The 22,035-nt window shown below is 41.2% G+C and overlaps 1 protein-coding gene across 1 annotated transcript in view; it reads left to right on the top strand.

Moving 5' to 3' along the window:
• The window catches only part of LOC103257170 (sushi repeat-containing protein SRPX), a 72,266-nt gene extending 52,011 nt beyond the window's left edge, over window positions 1–20,255 (top strand). Inside the window, exons 2-6 of the mRNA XM_021710834.1 lie at window positions 1,178–1,237; window positions 5,933–6,124; window positions 15,483–15,609; window positions 19,136–19,257; window positions 19,984–20,255. Of these exons, the coding sequence (XP_021566509.1) occupies window positions 1,178–1,237; window positions 5,933–6,124; window positions 15,483–15,609; window positions 19,136–19,257; window positions 19,984–20,255 (773 nt within the window). The remainder of the gene's footprint in view (window positions 1–1,177; window positions 1,238–5,932; window positions 6,125–15,482; window positions 15,610–19,135; window positions 19,258–19,983) is intronic.
• Window positions 20,256–22,035: the final 1,780 nt, after the last annotated feature.

The raw sequence follows: 22,035 nt of genomic DNA, 5'->3' as shown, positions 1-22,035 counted from the left end.
CTACTGTGTTCGTTTTTTTATATGGAATAATAAATAGTTTGTAATTCTGTACAGGTCTGGGCGGCCAAAGACAAGGTGAGAAAATCTGCAACAATATAGAACACAGAACTGGGCTTCTCTAGTTTTGGGAGGGGGTCTTTCCCAAATGGACATGGTCCAGCTGTCATTACCTCCCCACTTTCAATTTTTACACTATACATCTCTCACCCAGAATACAAGTGGAACAGGGGGTCATTACCCATTAGCTCATCCCAGATGGAGGGTTGAGTAACCTCACAGAGTGTCCTTGTCTGTTATGGTTGCAGGTAAGTGTAGCTAAATATGTGACCAAAATAGAGCTAACACAAGGGTCAACGATTAGATATGAGTCAGGAGGGAAGATTTCCGAATTTAAGATTACTGATTTGAAGTTTGAGACCTGCTACCACTTCAAGGATTAAGGATTCATCACTTACTGGGATTCAATATTTAATATTATAAAAACAATTCAGCTCCAACTTGCAAGTGAGTTAAAATAATATAGAGATTTTCTCTCTGAGGCTTTGGTTTTTATTGGTAACAAGAATCTTTACTTTAAGAAATGTTACTTTAGCCATGCCTTGGTGAGTGGTTTTGAATAAACATCCAGATCATTTATCTCAGCCCTCATTTCCTACAAATTATGTATACCAAAGCAGTGTTGCATTTCTTTCATCATTAAAAGAGGACATTTGATTTACCTCCTTATGCTTCACCCAAATTCATTTCACAAGATGGACTGGTTTTCAGGTACCAAAAACACCCAGTTCTGTTGGGTTTTTTTGACTGCTGGAGAAACTATGGTCTATGTTTGATGCACACATTTTGTTGCGTCTCCCCTGGCATGAGATTCATATACATTGGCATCTTCTCAGAGTGAAGTTGACTCTCTCCCTTTCCCTAATCCAGAATTTCAGTTGGCATATGGTGATTCCAAAACAGTTTGAGGCTCATTTTGATTGGCTTTTGGCAACCTCAGCCCAGCCAGGTTCACTCTGAGAGGTCCCCTATTCCTTCATGAATGGCCACAGAAGCTTTTGCTCTTGGTTCTGCGTTCTAATAGCACCTCTTGCATGGACTGTGCCAAAGCAATGCTTTGAAATATGCGTCCATACCATGTGGCTTTTCTTGCTGCAGTTTCTATTCTTTTTTATTGTAGGATCGGGAGACTCACCGCTAGAAGATGATGAAGTCGGGTATTCACACCCTAGATTTAAAGGTGAATGCTTTGCTTATGTGCTAATGAGGACCTGCTGATGCCAGGAGAACTTTCCTTTTTGCCCTGTGGAACAGACTGTAATAAAGTGACCACACACAACACATTTAAGTTCTAATTACCTGTTGAAAGAAAAAAACTTAAAAATAAATATACATATGCTCCCATTTAAGCAAAACAAAAAAGAAAAATAAAGAAAGAAAACAAAAAGCATTTGGAAATCTCTGAAATGCTGTCCTTCAGCATCCTGATGGTCATTTTATTCTTATAAGTTTCTTTACTGTCCTCACTTCTGCAAAGGCAAGCTGTAGCTGATGAAAATGAAAATCAAGACATGAGTTCAGCCTGTTTCATGCATTACAGCCAGAAACGTCCAGAGTAAACCACCCAAGGTCAAATCTGGACCCAGTGCTGCTAATGTACTGAGATGAATGGGGAATGAGAAAACTTGATTTTCATGAGCTCATTTCATCGTGCCCTTTCTGAGCCCAGCATGGCTCCTAAAGTGATAAATTAAAGTGTGTTGCTCAAATGAAACTTGATGATAAAGAGCTCCATCTCTACACATTTCCAATAATTCACTCCCCAGCAGGTATAAAAAGCCTAATCAAGAACCTTCTACTCAGACTCAGGTAAGTATGTCCACAAATATTTCTATTGGTCAAATATTTTTTTCTGAAGTGTAGGAAGCCCTGAGAGAATGAAGATAAATTTAGATGCCTTCTCTGAATCTGATTGCTTTTACAGAAGAGGAAAAATTTGAAGGAAATTGGTTAACAAAGTTTTATTGTGGCAGTTTACCCAGGAAATTTGTCCACATTCTGGCAAGAGGACATTACCCTGCTCTGTTGTGATGTGTCTGTGGTATAGGAGAATCAGGGGAGTACTGGTCAGCTTTTGGCTGGAAGTATCCTTCTGTTGTTTTCCACACAAGTGAATAATTTTTCTAATATAATGACTGGTACCTGGTGCCTATGTCCAGGCGTGTTTCCAATTATATACCACACTTGTTTGTGATCTGTGAATGCAAATACTCATTCTTACTTATAGTTTTTGCCTTTACAGCTTCAGGAATTAACCAATTAATCATAGCACAAATGTGTTAATCAGATGTTTGGGGGTAAGGAGATATTCTGATTCATGAAACTTCTTAACTGAGGGCTTTAAAAAATCTCTTTATAAATTTTGCTGAAAAATCTTTCTAAAACACATCATTCACAGGTGACCCATTGCATCTGTAGTAGGAATTGCCTGATACCCTCGGTGCATTGATGATCTCAGAGTTCATCCTCACCTCACAGCATTGCAAGCATGGCAGGTAGACCAGATAGCCAAAATATGTGACGCTCTAAAGCCTACCCTGAATGTTTAAGAATAGATTCTTCTGACCAGGTGCGGTGGCTCACACCTGTAATCCCAGCACTTTGGGAGGTGGAGGTGAGAGGATTGTCTGGGCCCCAGGATTCGAGACCAGCCTGGACAACTTGGCGAGAACTCATCTCTATAATAAATTAAAAAATCAGCCAGGTGTGGTGGTGCGCGCCTGTGGCTCCAGCTACTTGGAAGGCTGAGACAGAAGGATTACCTGAGCCCAGCAGGTCGAGGCTGTTCCTCATTAGTCTGCTACATGACACTGCCTACCCCAGGAACTCTGGTTAACTGGAAAGCTTGCCACACTGGCCCAGGGGATGAAAAAGCTTCCCTGAATAATCAATTTGGATTTCTCTTTAGTAAACCCTGTCTTTTTGTTATGTTTTGTTTGTTTGTTTTGCTTTTTTTAAAACTTTTTTCTGTTTATTTTTTGAGAAGCATCCTTTACAATAAATTGGATAAAGTATACTTTTGTGAAAAAAAATGGAAACTTTTACCTTTCTCTCTAATTTCTCCAGAATTTGGATGATATTTGTGAGTATTCTTAATTTATGACAATATAGTTATTGGCATAAGTTCAATAAGAATATGTTTTCTTTTGTAACAGGACACAGTTGGAAACACTGATTATTTTACCAGGGCTTTGACTGGAATGGCATATTTTCAGATATAACCAGACTGCTTTTCAGATATAACCAACTGCTTTAAAGGTTGACTTTATAGAAAGAAAAAAAAAAAAACCCCTTGGGAAGATTGCTTGGAACCTTGTCTACATTATTTCTTTACAAGTTTCCCAACCTCTGATAAGTAAAGAATGTCACTTTGTGACAGGACCAAAAACCTTAAGTTTGGGACCTCAAAAAACTGAATCCATACAAGTATTGCAGGCATAGTTTAATGAAAGATCCTTGGCTCAGTTAGCCCTGAAAGACTTTTGAAAGTCTTATCTGAAATTCTTTATTAAATGTTTCAGCAAAGTCAATTTCAAAAGAGCCTGTGTGGTCAATCACAATTTTTGTTGCACTTTATGCAATCAGGCCAAATATAATAGGACTATAACTTATTTTGCAAATAAATTGGTTCTACTGATTTGTCTTTGGTAGAACTGGGGAACTGATGGGAGAAAAATTATGAGTAAACCCTGTCTTAACCGAAGCAGCATAAGAGCTTTCTTTTTCTAAACCTCTATGTTAAACGTTTTTTAATTCACTTTAACTCATGGTGCTTGCATGCACTTTAAATTCAAGTCACTCACTGACATTTTAATTACTATCACTGCAGAGCTGTTAAATTGTGAAAATATCGTCCAAAGATTTGTTTTTGAAAGTCATCCAAAATAAATTTCTTTTGCAAATAAATGAAAGTAAGATTTTTTCCTACATGTTGACAACAGCACAGCTTTTAGAAATGTAGACAGTCCAGCTAGTATAATTTGAAGCCTCAGAATATGGCACAAACTCTTTTCATTGTATGTTACATTGAAATATATGAATTTGTGATATATATATACAGGTTATATATACATATGGTAGTCTCCTTATCCACAGTTTCACTTTCTGTGTTTTCAGTTACCCTCAGGCAACTGTGGTCCAAAAATATTAGATATTTTAACAGAGAGAGAGAGAGAGAGAGAGAGAGAGAGAGAGAGAGAGAGAGAGACTGAGGCAAAGAGCGAGCGAGAGAGAGGCCACATTCACGTGTATTTATTACAGTATATTTCTATACTTGTTCTATTTTATTATTAGCTATCATTCATTACTTTATAATGAATGAATGCCTACTTTATAAATTAAGCTTCATTATAGGTACGTTTGAATAGGAAAAAAACACGATATATATAAAGTTTGGCACTATCCAAGGTTTCAGGTGGCGTCTTAATATTTATCCCCCATGGATAAGGAGGGACTACTATATATCACAAATATAGGTAGTACTTACAGACTAGAATATATTTGTAAACCCTTAGAAAAAGGAAATTTTGTTCAAGAAAGGTCTGTAGACCCGCTGTGAGCTCCTGCAAGTTTACATCCACATGGCTGAATTTAATCAGCTCTAGGTTAAGCCCTCAGGAAATCACTTTTACCTAGAAAGTCCGGGAAGTATTACTTGAGTTCTGAGTTTAGGACCTACTTGCAGCTGTCTGAAAAAAATATTATATGATGAAAAGTATTAGCCTAAGGGAATACTGAATCATAAACGGAAAATAGCAGTCTTTGCATAAGACCTGGACAAGACTGTTGATGTTCATGGCTGAGAAGCAGTCAGAAGCACATCCTCAGAAGAGAATGCCTGGGAAAGTAAAATAGGGTCTGTCTTCCTTCCTGGCCACATGATGGCGAACTTACCACACTCACTGACAGCTCAGGTGGTGGGGTGGAGCCATGAGCCAGGCAGCTGCAGGAAGTGGCTTCTGTACACGGTATTGAGATCCTGGAAGGCTTAAGGGAACTCTTCACTGGTCCCCATTCAATATGGGACATTGGTGCAGTGGCCACTGTGGGAACTTCCCCACTGAGGAACTGGTCTTGCCTTTACATTTTGTGAATCTCAGAGAAGACCATCCAAAGGCACAGGGGGAGATTCTGACTTATTAGTTTTGTCCTAGCTGTGCTCTGGGGCAACTATTAGACCAAAATCCAAACACCCTGCGACTTTGCCTTCTGGGGAAGGTATCACCATGTTACCTAAATGGGCATAATTGGAGACATCTGGAAGGGAGGGGCACTTATCTATGGGGAACAATTGTTCTGTGAATTTAAGCCCAAATTATATCTTGTTGCAAAAACCTAGAAATTATAGCTTCATTCAAATTGATTAACAACAGTATTAAGACTTTTTATAGAGAATATGTGTATGGCTCAAAAGAAATCCAAATTAACCAATTATTGACCACTTCTCCCACTATGTATGCTATCTCTTTCCCTCAAAAGATCTATGTATCTAGCTAAAGGAAATATTAAAAAGAACAAGCATGTATTGAACATACATTATTGTACTAGACACTGTGCTAGGTGCTTGATATGCAATTTTTGTTTAGTCCTTGTAGCAGCCCTATGGTATAAGTATAGGTATTGACTCAGAGAGGTTAGATTACTTGTTCAAGATCACACAGCTATTTATAGAGGAGCTCGAATTCATATTCAATATGTCTGACGCCTAGTCCCTTTATCATAACCTCCCTACCCAGAGACACATAAGAAACCATGGGCCACTATTTGGAGGTCCAAAATTTGAAATGCAGTCAGACTGGGACTACGAGAGTAAGGTGACACATTTTCTGAAGATGTCTTTCCTATTTCTCTCTTCTTTTATTCCTGCTACCCATAGATACTCCATGGTGCTCCCCCATCAAGGTCAAGTACGGGGATGTGTACTGTAGGGCCCCTCCAGGAGGATACTACAAAACAGCCCTGGGAACCAGGTGTGAAATTCACTGCCGGAAGGGCTATGAGCTGCATGGCTCTTCCCAGCTGATCTGCCAGTCAAACAAATGCTGGTCTGACAAGGTCATCTGCAAACGTGAGTAGCCCAGCCCTATGTTGGATCCTCAGGGATCATCAGGGTCAAAGTTATTTTGCTCTGAGATTGAAGCTTTTCACTGAACATTGATGAGAAAACTTCCCCTTATGAGCAGAAGGTGATAGGGGTTTCTAAGATATGGCGGAAGTGAGATGGCTACTCAGAGAGGAATGTGGGATCAGCTGTTTGGGAAAAGGGGAGAGAAGAGAATTGTTCAGCAATGGTTTATATTTGTTCAGTAAGTGCTGGATCCTGAAGAGGTGTTGGGTGTTTAGAGACAAATAAGACATATACAGGGCAATCCCCTTGGGTCCTCTCCCAATGTGGGAACTTTTCTGTCTTCTCAATAAATCTTACTTTATTTATTTTTTTAACTTTTAATTTTTTTATCTTAAAGATGTGGGGTACAATTCAGAGTTAGGTATACAAATGTTCACTATGCAGGTACCCTTGCTGATGAGGTGTGCCCCCTTCCCCAGGCAGTAAATCTTACTTTTAAAAAAAACCTCACACCTACAGTCACTGCCATGAAGGGTCTCACAGAAGCACCAGAGTCAGCAGGGCAGAGGCATAAATTGCAAGGTAAGTCCAAGAATGGTATTAAGTCGGGGGCTTATGGTAGCAGATTAGAGAAGTGTTGTCCCAAGGAGTGGGGCTTAGGGAGACAGGAAAGGGCCACTGAAGAAGTGATGCTTATTCATGAAAGAAAGTGTGCCTCCGGAAGAAGATTAGAGGAGCATTTCCGGGACTGACTGTTATCTTCATGACAAGTCATATCTCATTTGGAAAAGAGCAAGTGGTAACATTTTAGAGACCTTTTTTTTCCAAAATATTCACCACTTCTTTTTTTTGTTCATCTACCACTTCTTGAGCACCTATTGTTTGCCTATCATTTCACATACATTCAGTTTTTACAATAACATTATCAATATGGATGCTGCTATTTTAACTTCATAGTTGGGAAATTGAGGCTTCTGGACTGCAGCCATGTGATGCAGACCATGCAGACTGTGCAACTGGGTGACTGTAGTGGACATTTGCCAGTGCTTCACTCAGATCTCTCCAGTGCCCTTTCACCAGTTTCATGTATCCCTCCCCTCCCAGCTTCTGAACACTTTGCTCTTAAAGACTTACACCTTCCACCTTCTTGGGAGGAAGAAGAAATTCTGCTCCTTTATAAGATTGTGCTTGCTGCTGGAGTGCTCTCTCTCTGCGCGCGCGCTCTCTCTCTCTCACTCTCACTCACTCTCACTCTCTCTCCTCCTCCGCATCATATCCCTCTCAGTTCCTCTCCTCTCCTCCCCTTCCCTTCCCTCCCTCCTCTCCCCCTCTTTAGAAGGGAAAGCATCTCCTGTAGACGGCCCATAGTTGTCCAATGACTTACTGGTAAAGAACTATGAAAGCCCAGCTTCCTTGCTTGGGGGCAAGTCAGAGTAAGCTGTCATTTATGCTCCAGAGCTTTCTTGTGGGATCAGGCTGGGGCTGACTTTGTCTGAAATCTCATTTTGCTTGGCTTCCTCCTCTTTCCTGTCCTGCTTTCCCACACCCTCACTGGTCTCCCCTGGGAGCACTTTCTGACTAAACCACTTGCACACAAATCTGTATCTCAGGGTCTGCTTCTGGGGGACCCAACTTAAGATAGTGGCTTAGCTGGGTTGCCAACCCAAGCCAGTGTGATGTGAAACTGTGACTTCTGTGTGACATACAACCACCCATTGTTTCTCTAATTCCACTTGTATTATGAACTTTGCGCCCATGCTTTCAGAATTTCTGCATGCTGAAACTCTATGGACTAAAACTAAGAAATGCTGAATATCGGATTTTCTCATTTTCAGAAAAGCGATGTCCTACCCTTACCATGCCAGCAAATGGAGGGTTTAAGTGTATAGATGGTGCTTACTTTAACTCCCGGTGTGAGTATTATTGTTCACCAGGATACACATTGAAAGGGGAGCAGACAGTCACATGTATGGACAACAAGGCCTGGAGCGGCTGACCAGTCTCCTGTGTGGGTAAGAAAATGCCATAGCCCTCAGGAGGGAAGAACACATAAAGTGGATCATAAAGGGAGCATCACTATTCCACGTGTAAAGCCTAAGCACCTAGCTTTGTTTTCAGTAGCTCTCCTCATTACTGGGTCTCTGGCTCAGCCCTAGATCTAACCTCAGTTTTATCCTACAGCTGACTTTATAGCTGATGACTTCCATCTGACTTTTGTCTCTTTCTTGGTTTGCTGTTGAGGCAGCTACATGATGGCAAAGGTGTGGCACAATCCTGTCGATTTAGTTCAAGAGTCTGAACAGAGTTATTGGCATCTACAGGGACAGTCTAGTAGACAACATCTATGTGTCTTTCAGCCACAACATAGTTCCTACCTCCTTTGTCATTGACTCTGAGGGTGAGCAAGCACTCAGTTTGTTTAGCTGGAAGGGATTTGGATATCTCACCTTATTCTGGGTTTGTTGGGCAGTGAGTGGTTCTCATAGTGTGGTCCTGGGAGCAGCCCAGCAGCAACCCCTGGGAACTGCTTAGAAATGCAAATTCTCACCCTTCCCTCATTTGCAGAATAGGAAACTCTGGCGCTGGGGCCCACCCAGCACATTGTGGTTTAATGAGCTTTCCAGGGATTCTGAAGTGCTGAAATAGCCACTGAGCTAAGTCACTGCTTCTCAAACTTTAGAGTGCTTAAGAATCCTCTGGGGACCTTGGTAAAAATGTAGACTCTAATCCAGCAAGTCTGGAGTGGGGCCTGGGATTCTGCTAGACCATGCCCTAAGGGCAAGATTTCTGAACCTTGGCACAATGGACACTTGGGGCCAGATAATTCTTTGTTGTGGATTCCTGCTTTTTGCATGGTAGATTTTTAACAGCATCTTTTGCTTTTACCCACTAGGTGCCAGTAACACCGCCCACAGGGGGCACCTAACAGATGTTGCTTTTCAGTATTGCCCCTGTGATTTGGTATGCCCAAGCTAGCTCTTCCAAATAAACAAAAGAATTAAATTAAATCTCTACTTCCTGATATTGGAAGGGGCAGAGGTGATGGTGGGAGGAGAGGAAAAGCTCAAAAATGTTTCTGCTAAGCTAGCTTTGGCAGAGTACTCTAGGGATCATACTGTTCAGATTTCCAGATTGTGTGCAACGATGGAAAGAAAATGCTGATTGTTCTCAAAAAGCAACAAGCAAGTCTTAAACTAGACCAGATGGGCCTGGAACCTTCCCAGAGGGAGATAGAATGAACCCCAATTTCAGGGGATTTATATTACAATTTTCCAGGACTGGGTTCAGGCATATTTGGGGAAAGGGAAATTGTGCATACAATTAGGTGGAAGTGGCAACAAAGGGTACGGTAAGTTGCAAGAGAGCTTAGATATGGGTAAAGCAAGCAGGCAACTCTTTCTTTGATTTTGGTGACAGACAAGTTGAAGTCTGTCCCCAGTGAATTTTACTCCAGGGTGTCATTTACTCTTTTGGCTTTAAATGCAAAAAAACTAGTTTAATAAATTTGTTTGTGTGTTGGCAGGGGTGGGAGGTCCTTGAGCATAACTCAGAACCTCAGCCTATTTTAGGAGTGGACACATAGTGGCTGGGTAGTTCCCAGATTTCCACCCAACCTTGAACAGTGCATCTTGGCCAGAGCTGTGCTGAGTGCTGAGAAAGTTGTCCCTGTTCTCCTCTAGACTAGGAGGGAAGACTAAAAAAAAAAAGACTGGGCTTACTTTGGACTCTGAGGTGGTCAGTTCTGTGGTCTGGCTAATTTGAAAGTGCTACGAGTCAAAATTAATTCTCTTTTGCAGACCACACTCTGGCAGTGGACTCAAATACATGGTTAGTTCAGAAACAGATATAGATAAAAATAAGTCAATGCATGAGAAAAAAACATACTGCAAATCACAGTAGGGTAAAGTATTTAAAGAGCCACAGCTCCTATTGATATAAAACAAAATAAGTCTTAGAATGTAACCACTATTGTCTGGGAGGATATTTTTCTTTCTTTCCATTTTTAGTTATTTTTGGTTATGTTGGCATTTAGATAGAACAATGGACAGTTGGAATTACAACAAGCCTTCATTTAGAGACCAGATTATAAGCAGACACACGATCTCTTCTTTACAACAACACTTCTTCCTAGGCCAAACAGGAAGAAAAAAAATTAAAGATTATTTAAAAACCATGGGCAATGAAAAAAATTCATCAACTGGTTTTTGTTTTTTTTTTTTGACATGCAAAGAGTACCAATTTAATTGCTTTAACAAAAGATAGCAGGCCAGACCACTTCTCTAATCCCAGCACTCTGGGCAGGTCAACTGGGGCAACAAAGGGAGACCCCTGACTCTACAAAAAAATAAAATTAGCTGGGTTTGGTGGTGTGTACCTGTAATTCCAGCTACTTGGGAGGCTGAGATGGGAGGATCACTTGAGCCAAGGAGTTAGAGGTTACAGTGAGCTATGATTGAACAAAGGCAATGTACAAACCAACTTGGTTTTGGTTTTTAGAATTGCTTTCTTCTTATTTTATATTTTCTACAAAGTAGAATAGATGGAGATTTATTGACACAAATGAAATTCTGGAATAAAAGTTTCTGAGACTTACGATATGCAAATTGATGGCATACTTTTTTTGTGTCCCAACTGTCTGACAGTTGGTTTACCCAATGACCCATAGGGACATTTGCGGGGCTGCATTGCATTATTCAGTTGACTATACGAATGGTAGTGGGACTGAGAATAAATATATCAGTGCGTTGTTGTGGATGATCTCAAATTGTGCTCAGTTTTTCCTGGGTTGACAAATATATATTCTTTTGCAAACTTTTGAAAGCCAGTTTCAGCTTTAAAACTTAATTGACTGAGATACTGATCCATTAAAAAAAAAGTCAATGTCTCACTCTGGCACCCTGGCTGAAGTGCAGTGTCACAATCATGGCTTACCACAGCCTCAACCTTCTGGGCTCAAGCAATCCTTCCTCCTCAGCCTGGGTAGCTGGGCCTATAGGCATGCACCACTAGTCCTGGCTAGTTTTTCTACTTTTTGTAGAGACGAGATCTCACTATATTGCCCAGGCTGGTCTCAAACTCCTGGGCTCAAGCAATTCCCCCCTTCTCAACCTCCTTAAGTGCTGGGATTACAGGTATGCACCACCAAGCCCAGCCCTGATCCAATTTTTCCCTTACATGATCCATTTTTACAAATTAAACTGGTCAATTTTTAGTGGCCCTTTCTGATATGAACATATCACCAATGAATTTTTACTTGGGTTTCCCTCTGGTGACTTAGAGATGAAGTCTCACTATATTACCCAGGTTGGGATCAAATTGTTGGGTTCAAGTGATCCTCTGGTCTGAACCTCCCAAGTAGCTGGGACTATAGGCATGAGCCACCATGCCTGACTAAGATGGTGACTTTGGATTGTGGATTTATTTGCTTCCTTTCTTGCTTCTTTTGTCCTTTTTGGAAAGTTCTCTGACATCTTGTATGGTGCCAAAGAAACAGAACCAGTTTCCAGAGCCACCCACAGGTATTACACTCTAGCTGGGGGAAACAAACAATTGGATGAGTTTCCAATGGCCATGTTTGCTCTGCTTTGGCAGTCACTCACTTCCTGAAGTGAACTCTTCCCCCATGAAATGAACTCTTCTTCCTCCATTACCAATTCAAACTATTTTGTATTCATATCAGTGATCTGTTGCTAGACAACAGACCCCACAAAACTTAATAGTTTGAAACAACTATGTTATTGCTCAGAGATTCCCTGGGTTGGGAATTTGGGAAGGGCTGCGTGGGGATGGCTCATCTCTGCTGTATTCTGCTGTCTGTGATACTGGCTGAGGTGACTGACTGAGGCTGGAGGATTCAAGATGGCTTCACTCACATGTCTGGCACCTCAGTTAGGGAAAGCTGTATTGGCTGGAGTCTGGCTGAGTCAGTCTCTCTTTCTCTTATAATTTCTCATCCTCTCCAGTCAATTGGACTTCTTTAGATAGCAGCTGGCATCTAAGATAGTGAAAGCAGAAGGTGCCATACTCTTTAAGGGCCTAGATCTGGAACTGGCATAAGGTCACTTTCCTTGCATCTTGTTACCTGTTGGACAAGACGTTGTCCTTTAGAACCTCTTCCCTATTTCCACCAACCTACCTTATTAGACACGTCAAGGATTCCCAAGTATGTAGTTCAGCTTCTCAGATAAATAGTAGTTGATACAATGCAATATATTTATTTCTCATATTTTATATGCAGGAAGGAAACTAGAGTGTGGAGTTTGTCGTATGTCTCCAGTGAATGGGGCAGAAAGCAGAGGCCAGGATTTTCACAGAGGGTTTCAGTCTTTCCACACAATAACTGGCTCTGCAGGCATCCTGACTCAACAAGGAATAGTAATTATGTTTCTATAGTAACTTTGTTCCTTTCATTCATGGAAATGTATAACATTTGAAAAGAGATGGTGACTATGGCTGGGTAATAACAGGTTTAAGTCTCTGGAGCATCAGCTGAAGGACAGGCCAGCTGGTCTCATCAGCTGAGAGAGAGGGCAGCTGTTTGAGGATGCATCAGAATTGAGTCCTGCTGCTGCTCTTTAAAGATTTATGATGGGGAGGAGAGCTGTGGCAGGCAATCACAAACGAATATATGCAAAGTTTCAAGAAAAACTCTAGGTCAGCAACAGGCAGACACACAGAAACATTTGGCTTATCATAGCAACTTTAAAATATGTAATGGTGTCTTTTTTTTTTTGAGTTGGAGTCTCACTCTGTCGCCCAGACTGGAGTGCAGTGGCTGCTCCCGGCCACCGCAGCCTCGACCTGCTGGGCTCCGGTGATCCTTCCGCCTCAGCCTTCCAAGTAGCTGGAACTACAGGCACGCGCTACCACACCCGGCTAATTTTTTTTTTTATTGTAGAGATGAGGTCTCACCAAGTTGCCCAGGCGGGTCTCAAACCCGCCGGCTCAGGCAGTTCACTCACCTCAGCCTCCCAAAGGCGCAGGATTACAGGCTGAGCCACCAAGCCCGGCTTGTAATGGTGTCTTAAAGTCCCAGACCATGCAGAAATTCCAAAAGAGAGATAATGCTTCCCAGTCTATAAATGGGGATGCTAATAACATTGCTTAGTCTAATGGATGATTATGCAAATTCAGTTAAATAATGCAGGGATATTACTTTAACATGAGGTGTGCATGTAGGAAGGTCTCAGTAAATATTAGCCATTATTTGTGGTGATTTATTTCTCCTTGTTTCTTCTTTGGAAGAGCATGCTTCTGAAAAGCCAAGGCAGTTTTAACTGATCATTGCTAGTCAGACATAAACTGGCTTTGGGAAACTCTGAGACTTTTCACCCAGAAGAGTCTGAAGAAGAGTGTGAAGAGGAATCTTCATATTGCCTTCTTTGTAGTGTGTTTGCTCACACTGTTGGGTACATCTAGTTGATACAGAGAAAAACCCTGTATATCATTCAAATGTTTAGTTCCCCTGACACAGAGACTAAGAGTCTTTCTTCTCTCTGACAATGTTGTTCCAAAAAAATATGGTCACCCAATGTAATTTTACATTGACATCTATATCCTCTCCTCGGCACTTCTCCTTTTGCTTTAAATTTTAAATTAAATACACTTTCTATAATGTAATTGTCAGCTATATTTGACCAGCAGGGGGCAGGCATTGTATACTTATCTTTCTGATTCCCTCAAAGCTGTAAAATGTTCATCTGGATTATAAAAGTATGTCTTCTATCGCCTATCATAGCAATTAAGAAAAGATTATTTTTAAAAAAACTTAACTGAAAATAGAGATCTCGAATGGATTTAAAGCATCTTTCATGTTATCAACATTTATACACTTTATTTTACCAATTCTAAGAAGCGTATTTTTTCACATTTTAATATCCCTGAAACAGGGATACATTTCACAATCAATAGTGACTTAGATCCAATAAAATATGGTAGTTATTCAATTTAGGAATGGTGCATTAAGGCTGTAAGTTCACACTCCATTGAAGCGTGATAGGATGAAAATGAATTTGGATAGCTGAAGGCGAAATTGTTTAACAAGTTATTCATAAGTTCTTACCCTAAATAAAATGAGAATTTATTAGACGAGACACAGGAGAAAGAATATGAAGAATTTTACTTGGTGCATTTAATCTTTCAAAGATGTTTGTGATTTGGAATCAAAGGGGCATTTTAATTTTCATGAAGCCTGTAATAGTATTTAAATAATTATCAGTTGAAATGCAAAGTAATGCAAAGCTGAATGTCACTAATTTGTTATGCTCTCTGTGCATACATTCTCTACCTTCTCAGAATCATCAAGTAGAATGTGCAGAAGTTTGAACTTCCTTTTGTGATTTCACTTCAGCTAAAATACAACCCATTGTAGAATTACAACTCATTTACTTCCAGCCCTCATTATCCACCTTTCCCTGAGAGTGAGGAGGCAGAACTTCTGCAACCAGACAGAGGAAATTTGAACTACTTGAGGAAATTTCCGAGGCCTTTGGAGGTGTTGCCCAGTGGCAGGTGGAGGGGAGAGTGGATCTAAACAGACCATTGCCTATTTGCAGATACCAAGCAATATGTTGGCAATAGGCAGCTGGAAAAGAGAGCTTGTACTGGTGATAAATGCTCTGACTTGAGTTATGGTTCACACTGCCATCATCTACATATAATTTAAGTTCTCTGAGCCTCAGTTTGCACATCTGTAAAATGAGAGAGTAGCGTGGCTCCTTTATATCTCCATCTCATTCTCTTTTACCTTGCCCAGGGCATTGTCATTTTCTACCTCATGTTATATTTCATGTGTAGTGACATAATCCCCCAATAGACTGTAAACTCTGAAAGGTTGGGAACACATGATTCTTGTGTTTTTGTGCACTCCTAACCCCAGAGGTTGTAATGAAGCCTGCAATAAGGTTGGCAGTCATGAAGGATTTGTTGCCTTGAATTGAATCTCACTAGATGACTGCCAGGGTGCCTTTCTCTAACATTCTGTGATGCTGTTTAAAAGCAGGAGGGACTCACTAAGGCTAAATGACTTCTGGCTTCAGCTGAGTAACTGCCATGTTGCCAAGTCATTAAGCAGATTTGGAATCATGGAGAGGAAGGGGCTGTAGCTAATGAATTACCCCACAGGACACCAGGCCAATTGATTGCAGGTTTAACTCCTGTGTGTGAGTTTTCAAACAATCCTCAAAACCCAGCAGGCGAGAAAAAGCAAGATGAAGACAGGAAAAGAAATGAAGAGGATGAACAAACTCTTTGAAATGGGATATGCCTAGGGGTTTTGGTACACCAGACTTTGAACGTTGAACCCAACTCAATATGGTATTTCTTGATGATGAAGAGAATGGTTTGGTTTTATTTTCAGATATGGAACCTCCTAGAATCAAGTGCCCAAGCGTGAAGGAACGCATTGCTGAACCCAATAAGCTGACAGTCCGGGTGTCCTGGGAGACACCTGAAGGAAGAGACACAGCAGACGGCATTCTTACTGAGTAAGAGAAACTTGGCAGCTGAAATGATGTTCTCTTTCATGTGAGACATTTACTACCTAGTGTGTGTGGGGGGGAAGCATCTATGCTAGTCTATGTATGCTTTCAGACATAGTCCCTTGGTCGCCATCTACCATACTATGTATTTCACCTATGTATTGCGGCTTGCTTGTTTTCACTACAATACATTCACTGCTGTACCTCTAAGCCTAGAACTGTGCCTTGAACATAGTTAGTACTCAGTAAATCTTTATTGCAGAAAAGAAGGGAAATAAGGAGTGATGAGAAAAAGGGACAAGGAAGAACAGATGGGGAAAGAGGAAGCCAGCTACTTAATTCAGGGATAGAGTCATCTCCATTGCCTGCCCAGGGGCTCCTATTCATGCTCCAGGCCTTATTAAGCCATCAGCTCCCTTATTAAGCCTTATGTATGTCCCAGGTGGAACCAGAGGTGACCTCCTGGTGTTCTGTGGTATGGTTTAGTGTGGAACTTTGACTGCACCTGTTTCTGGCAACACTTTTGATTTTTTAACTTATTTTTAAAACTTCTTGTCGGGTGAAGTGGTACACATCTGTAAATCTAGCATGTTTGGAGGCCGAGGTGGGAGGATTACTTGAGCCCAAGTTTTAGAGACCAGCCTGGGCAATATAGTGAGACCCCATCTCTAAAAAAAAAAAAATTAGCCAGGTGCAGTGGTGCATGCCTGTATTCCCAGGTACTTGGTAGGTTGAGGTATGAGGATTACTTGAGCCCAGGAGTTGGAGGCTATGGTGAGCCATGATGGGGCCACTGCACCCTAGCCTGGGTGAGTGAGACCCTATCTCTAAATATAAAACAAAGCAAAACAAAACAAACTTTTGACCACATTAAACATTTAGGAAACATAAAAAAGAGGTGTCTTTTGCCGTTTTCCCCACCTCAACCCTGTTCTCTAGGACCAATCACATGATAGTTTGATGTACATCTGAGATGCTTTTAAAAATAGATGGTTCCCTTTGGTGAAGTTCACCTATATGTTGTTCTAATCTAGCATTTGGGCCTTTACCTATGTGGCTGTTTGGTTGGCTTTCATGTTCCCTGGAAGCCACTACTTCATGTCAGTACATTCACATCTGTGACTTAAAGTTCATGGACCCATTAAATCTCCCCACTGAGTTTTCATCTGTGGACAAAAGGATGCTGCTGACTTACCCTCTGGTGAGCCATACTGCATAGAAAGAGTTTTTAGGATTGTATCAACCCCAGCTGTGCAGGACAAGACATCTTTACACAATTATTAGTGATAACATCTAGTAAGAGAAGGTTGAGTCTCTCATCCCCAGCAGGAAATTTTGCTCCTACATCCTGATAATCTTTCCCTGGTGTGCCATCTAGCTTACATAATATTACTAGTTGTGGTCCCACTTGTAATTTCTCAAAGATAAAGCTTGACCTAATATATATATATATATATATCTCACATATATATAATGTATACATTATACAACACACACACATATCACATATACATGTCACAAACCCCTTAGGATAAACTTTAGGCAATTGGCATTAAAAAGTAAGTCACAGTTGACATAATCAGGGGTGGAGTTTTAATTATCTTTGACTCTTCAAAGTGTAGTACAATACCAGGCCCTACCCCTAGCATATATTAGGTTTTTAATTTTTAATTTTTAATTATTTATTTATTTATTTGAGTTGGAGTCTCACTCCTTCGCCCAGACTGGAGTGCAGTGGCATGCTCCCGGCCACCGCAGCCTCGACCTGCTGGGCTCCGGCGATCCTTCCGCCTATCCTTCCGCCTGAGTCTTCCATGTAGCTGGAACTACAAGTGCGTGCTACCATGCCCGGCTAATTTTTTGATTTATTGTAGAGATGAGGTCTCGCTAAGTTGCCCAGGCGGGTCTTGAACCCACAGGCTCAGGCAATTCACTCACCTCGGCCTCCCAAGGCGCGGGATTACAGGCTGAGCCACCGAGCCCGGCCAGTTTTTAATTTTTTAAAACTGATTGCTGTTGAAATCCTGTATAACCAACACAAAATATCAAGTCAACAGATGACTCTGTCTAAAAGCTCTGTGAAGATATTTACCTTATTTTTGTGAGTAGCTTTTGTAATATGATTAGAAATGGGACATTTTTAAAAGAGCACTTCAGTAGCCCACTGTTCCTCTGTTCAGGGCAGCTGTCTGCTTCCTGAGTTCTACAGCCCAGAGCCCAGAGAGGCTTGGAATGGGAAACCACGGGGAATGTGCTCCAGCAGGGTGAGGAGCTCAGAGAAGGCTGTCTTATCCCCTTTTCAGCTCTTGCTAGGGCTCCTTGCATCCCTGGCATTTCCACTGTGGCCCTTTTCCCATATTTTATCCAAGCTACTGTTTTATAGTCCCCTTGTAATGGGGAAGGTTCTAGTGTCAAGTTCTGAAACAAGTGCTTCCTGTGAGTTCCCTTATTTACTCCTTCTGACTATTTGCATATCACAGATGAAATGGAGTCTCTGAGAGGTTACAGTCACTCATATTTGAAGTATCACTCTTCTCAGGTTTGTCTGAATTTAAATTGTGCTTCCTAAAGGCAAAAGTGACATGTCTCTAAATGGTGGGATTTCTGACCCTTTCTCAAAAGCCCTCACTCATACCTCATAAATGGCCACCCGTCTACATGTAAGACTTTTCTCAGTAGTGACAATGATAACTCTGTATGTCTATTACTAGCAAATATTCTTACCATTCCTAAGAACTGTAGGGAGAAGGAATTCTCTGTATTTTGAAAAACAAGCAAATCCTGGAACTTATCATGCTATAATTTTTGCTGTTCTTATCAGACAACCAAGAAGAAAGATGCTGGGGTCTCTCTAGCCGTGTGATCTTGGGCAAGTTTCTTAATCTTTTGGTGCCTCAGTTTCCTCATTTGTGAATGGAAATGATACTACCTACCCAATAGGATTGTTATAGGGATTAAATATACTAATATGTGTAAAATGCCTAAAATATGTAAGGGTCTATGTAAGTGCAAAGAGCAATTATTGTTATTATTATATTATTAGGATAACCAAAGAATGAGAGAGTTTGCTAGTTTGCCTTTTGCTCAGGAAAGATCTCCACTGAGGTTGATTTAAAAAGCAGAGAAAGTCTTAGCACCCCCTACAGGCCAAAATTGCCAATGTCTGTTTGGACTAAATTCTCAAATGATTTCCTCCAGAAAATCCTGTTGTCCTCCTTGAAAAAAGAGTACTGGAAGAAGACATGGGCTTTGGCTTCTCAGCTTTCCTGCCCCCCAGTCTATCCTCCAGTAAGAAAAAAAGTCTAAGCTTCCCAGTAGTTGGGGGTCTTACATTTTCTGGTCTCAAACTGTTCTAAAACAGAATAAAACTCAGAAGATTCTTTCTTCAAGAAGTCTTTTTTTCTGGTCAAACAGGCCTAGTGGCTGCCCTTCAATATCCCTGCATCCTGTGCAGAGTAGGAGTTCAACAACTGCTTGTTAGGTCCATAATGATCATATTTGGTATTTCTGTTTCCCCCCCTCTTTCTTTAAGTGTTATTCTAAAAGGCCTTCCCCCAGGCTCAAATTTTCCAGAAGGAGACCATAAGATTCAGTACACAGTTTATGACAGAGCTGAGAACAAAGGCACTTGCAAATTTCGAGTTAAAGTAAGAGGTAAGAGTACTGCTTATTGGTTTTTTTCTCTCTCTTTAGAATAGCTAAGGGAAGCAGGCCCTCAAGCCAGAACTCTGAGTGCCCACTGTGGTAGGGAGACCTGCCGGCTTTAAATTAGCCTCTAATGAGGCTTGGGGAAGTATCCCATCTTAATGCCTGAATTTCATGATACACACCTGCATAAGATTCAGTGCTGGCAGATTATTTAAGGAGTTCCATGGGACTGGTCTCACAGGAGTCCATAGTTGGCTGTCCCAGCAGAATATCATTTGATATTTTTTTCATCACTGAGCTTGGCGAACAAGCCAAAGCTTGCAAGACCTTCTATAACTAGACTGGTAAGGCACCCCCTAGTTTTGGCCACCCTGTTCTTGGTGTTCTAGAACCTTTGGTTTACCTGAAAACAACAACAACAAAAACTGTTTTTAAGGATTATTTTTTGCCTCATGGTTTGGGCAGCAATTTTCTAACCATCATTACTCTTTGGGGCCCAACTTCATCTATAACACAAGGGGCTAAACTAGTTGATTTCAGTGGTGTCATTGGTATGGAAGGTGACCATTCCAAGGCCCACCCATTGACCAAATAGTCATCCATGCCCCCTCACTCATTTCATGTGCTAATGTAGAAGCCTGATTGCAAAGCTGGTCCCTCTGCGTCTTCACTTTCCCTGCTACGTGGAAGGAAGCTCAGCACTGAGACCCCTCTGGACTTGTGTCCCTACAGTCAAACGTTGCGGTAAACTCAATGCCCCAGAGAATGGTTATATGAAATGCTCCAGTGACGGCGATAATTATGGAGCCACCTGTGAGTTCTCCTGCGTTGGTGGCTATGAGCTCCAGGGTAGTCCTGCCCGAGTATGTCAATCCAACCTGGCTTGGTCTGGCACAGAACCCACATGTGCAGGTATGTACGCAGCCCTCTTCCAGCCAGCAGCAAAACCTGAAGACTCCTTGGTTGTTCATTCCAGTACAGGAAGAGAAGGTTTCATTTTGTGAACCTTGAAAAGTTTATTGCCATCTGTGTTCACCAAGTTGGTGAACATAGTCCCCAGATCCCTGCTGCAGCTCAACTCACCTGCCTTTCTTTGCCTCTACTTGTCTTGTGATTTCCCCTTCATGTCCTCTAAGGGAGAAGCTTAAGGTAAGAACCCAGGGCCAGCCTTTGGTGACTTTATGAATCAGCAAAGTCTGCTGTAGTCATCCTTGTTCCTCCCTTCTACAAGTATAAGGTTCTTATTTACAAAGCCACTATACCACCAAATATTATATATACCATGTACTGTATATTACATTGTATAGACCATATAATGCCAGCTTTGCAGCACTGGCTTAAAAGTCATGTAGACCTTGGGTATTTGGACTCTTTCCTCCTATGTAAAATGAGGAAAATAGTATCTCATTCACCTCTTGATTTGTGTAAGGATTAAATCTGGTCATTTGTGGAACAGTGTAATAGAGCAGTGCCTGACAGCTCTTGTTACTGATGAACAAAAGTTGAACTGGGAAGTGGTAATAGTGTGAAATTTAGACTAGACAGAAAATTCTGGACATACCTCTTGTTTGTAGACTTCTCTTTTTTTCTAATTTTTTAGTACCTTTTCATCTTTGTTCTTTTCCTTCAGTTCTAGCTTTTCAGAGTTAAGTGTTGGGTGGATGGGGCAGGCATCGAGAGAGAGAGAGAGAGAGAGAGAGAGAGAGAGAGAGAGAGAGATACTATTAGGTAAATGCCCGAGGTCTTCACTTTCATATATTAAACTAGAAAGAATATATCCATCACAGACATCCATCTAAGAATTCCATGCCCACAAATCTAGCATTAAAGTATAGTAGTATCTAACAAGGTTCTAGGCCTGCATGGTCCTATATGGTAGCCATTAACCATGCATTGCTATTTAGCTCTTGAAATTAGGCTAGTCTGAATTGAGATGTTTTGTAATTGTAAAATATACACCAATTTCAAAATCTTAGTACAAAAAATATAAAGTATCTCAATTTTTAATATTGTTCACATGTTGAAATGAAATATTTTGGATATATTGGGTTAAATAAAGCATATGATAAAGTCATTTTTACCTTTCTTTTTGTACTTTTTTGTTAAGGCTACTACAAATTGCAAAATTACATAGTGACTTCCATTGCATTTTTATTAATCAAAAGTATCCTAGATTCTGAGCCCCTGGGGCAGGAACTCTGTATCACTCAGTGAAACATCTCAGTGCTTGACATAGCGCTTGGTACATGGCACATACTCAGTGTATGTGGGCTCAGTGAATGAATGTGTGAATGAACAAATAATTTAATGCAAATCTAAAGTTTGAAATATAAACACCAAGATTATAAACCATACATGGAATTTCCTAGTTTTTCTCATTTCTTCTCCAGGGCCAGGCCTGTTTGTTTATTTATCTATTAAACATCTTTCATTGACCTTAAGCAGCTGAAATGGTTGTACTTTATTTGACTAAATGGCAGACCTATTATATTTTATTTTATTTTTTTTTTTGAGTTGGAGTCTCACTCTGTCGCCCAGACTGGAGTGCAGTGGCCGCTCCCGGTCACCGCAGCCTCGACCTGCTGGGCTCCGGCGATCCTTCCACCTCCGCCTTCCAAGTAGCTGGAACTACAGGCACGCGCTACCGCACCCGGCTGATTTTTTGATTTATTGTAGAGCTGACGTCTCGCTGCCCAGGCGGGTCTCGAACCCGCGGGCTCAGCAATCCACTCACCTCAGCCTCCCAAAGGCGCAGGATTACAGGCTGAGCCACGAGCCCGGCTT

This window comes from Carlito syrichta, unplaced genomic scaffold (assembly GCF_000164805.1).
Source record: "Carlito syrichta isolate Samal-C Ts95f unplaced genomic scaffold, Tarsius_syrichta-2.0.1 Scaffold301603, whole genome shotgun sequence".
Classification (NCBI taxonomy): domain Eukaryota; kingdom Metazoa; phylum Chordata; class Mammalia; order Primates; family Tarsiidae; genus Carlito; species Carlito syrichta.
This window is presented reverse-complemented; position numbering and strand designations above follow the sequence as displayed.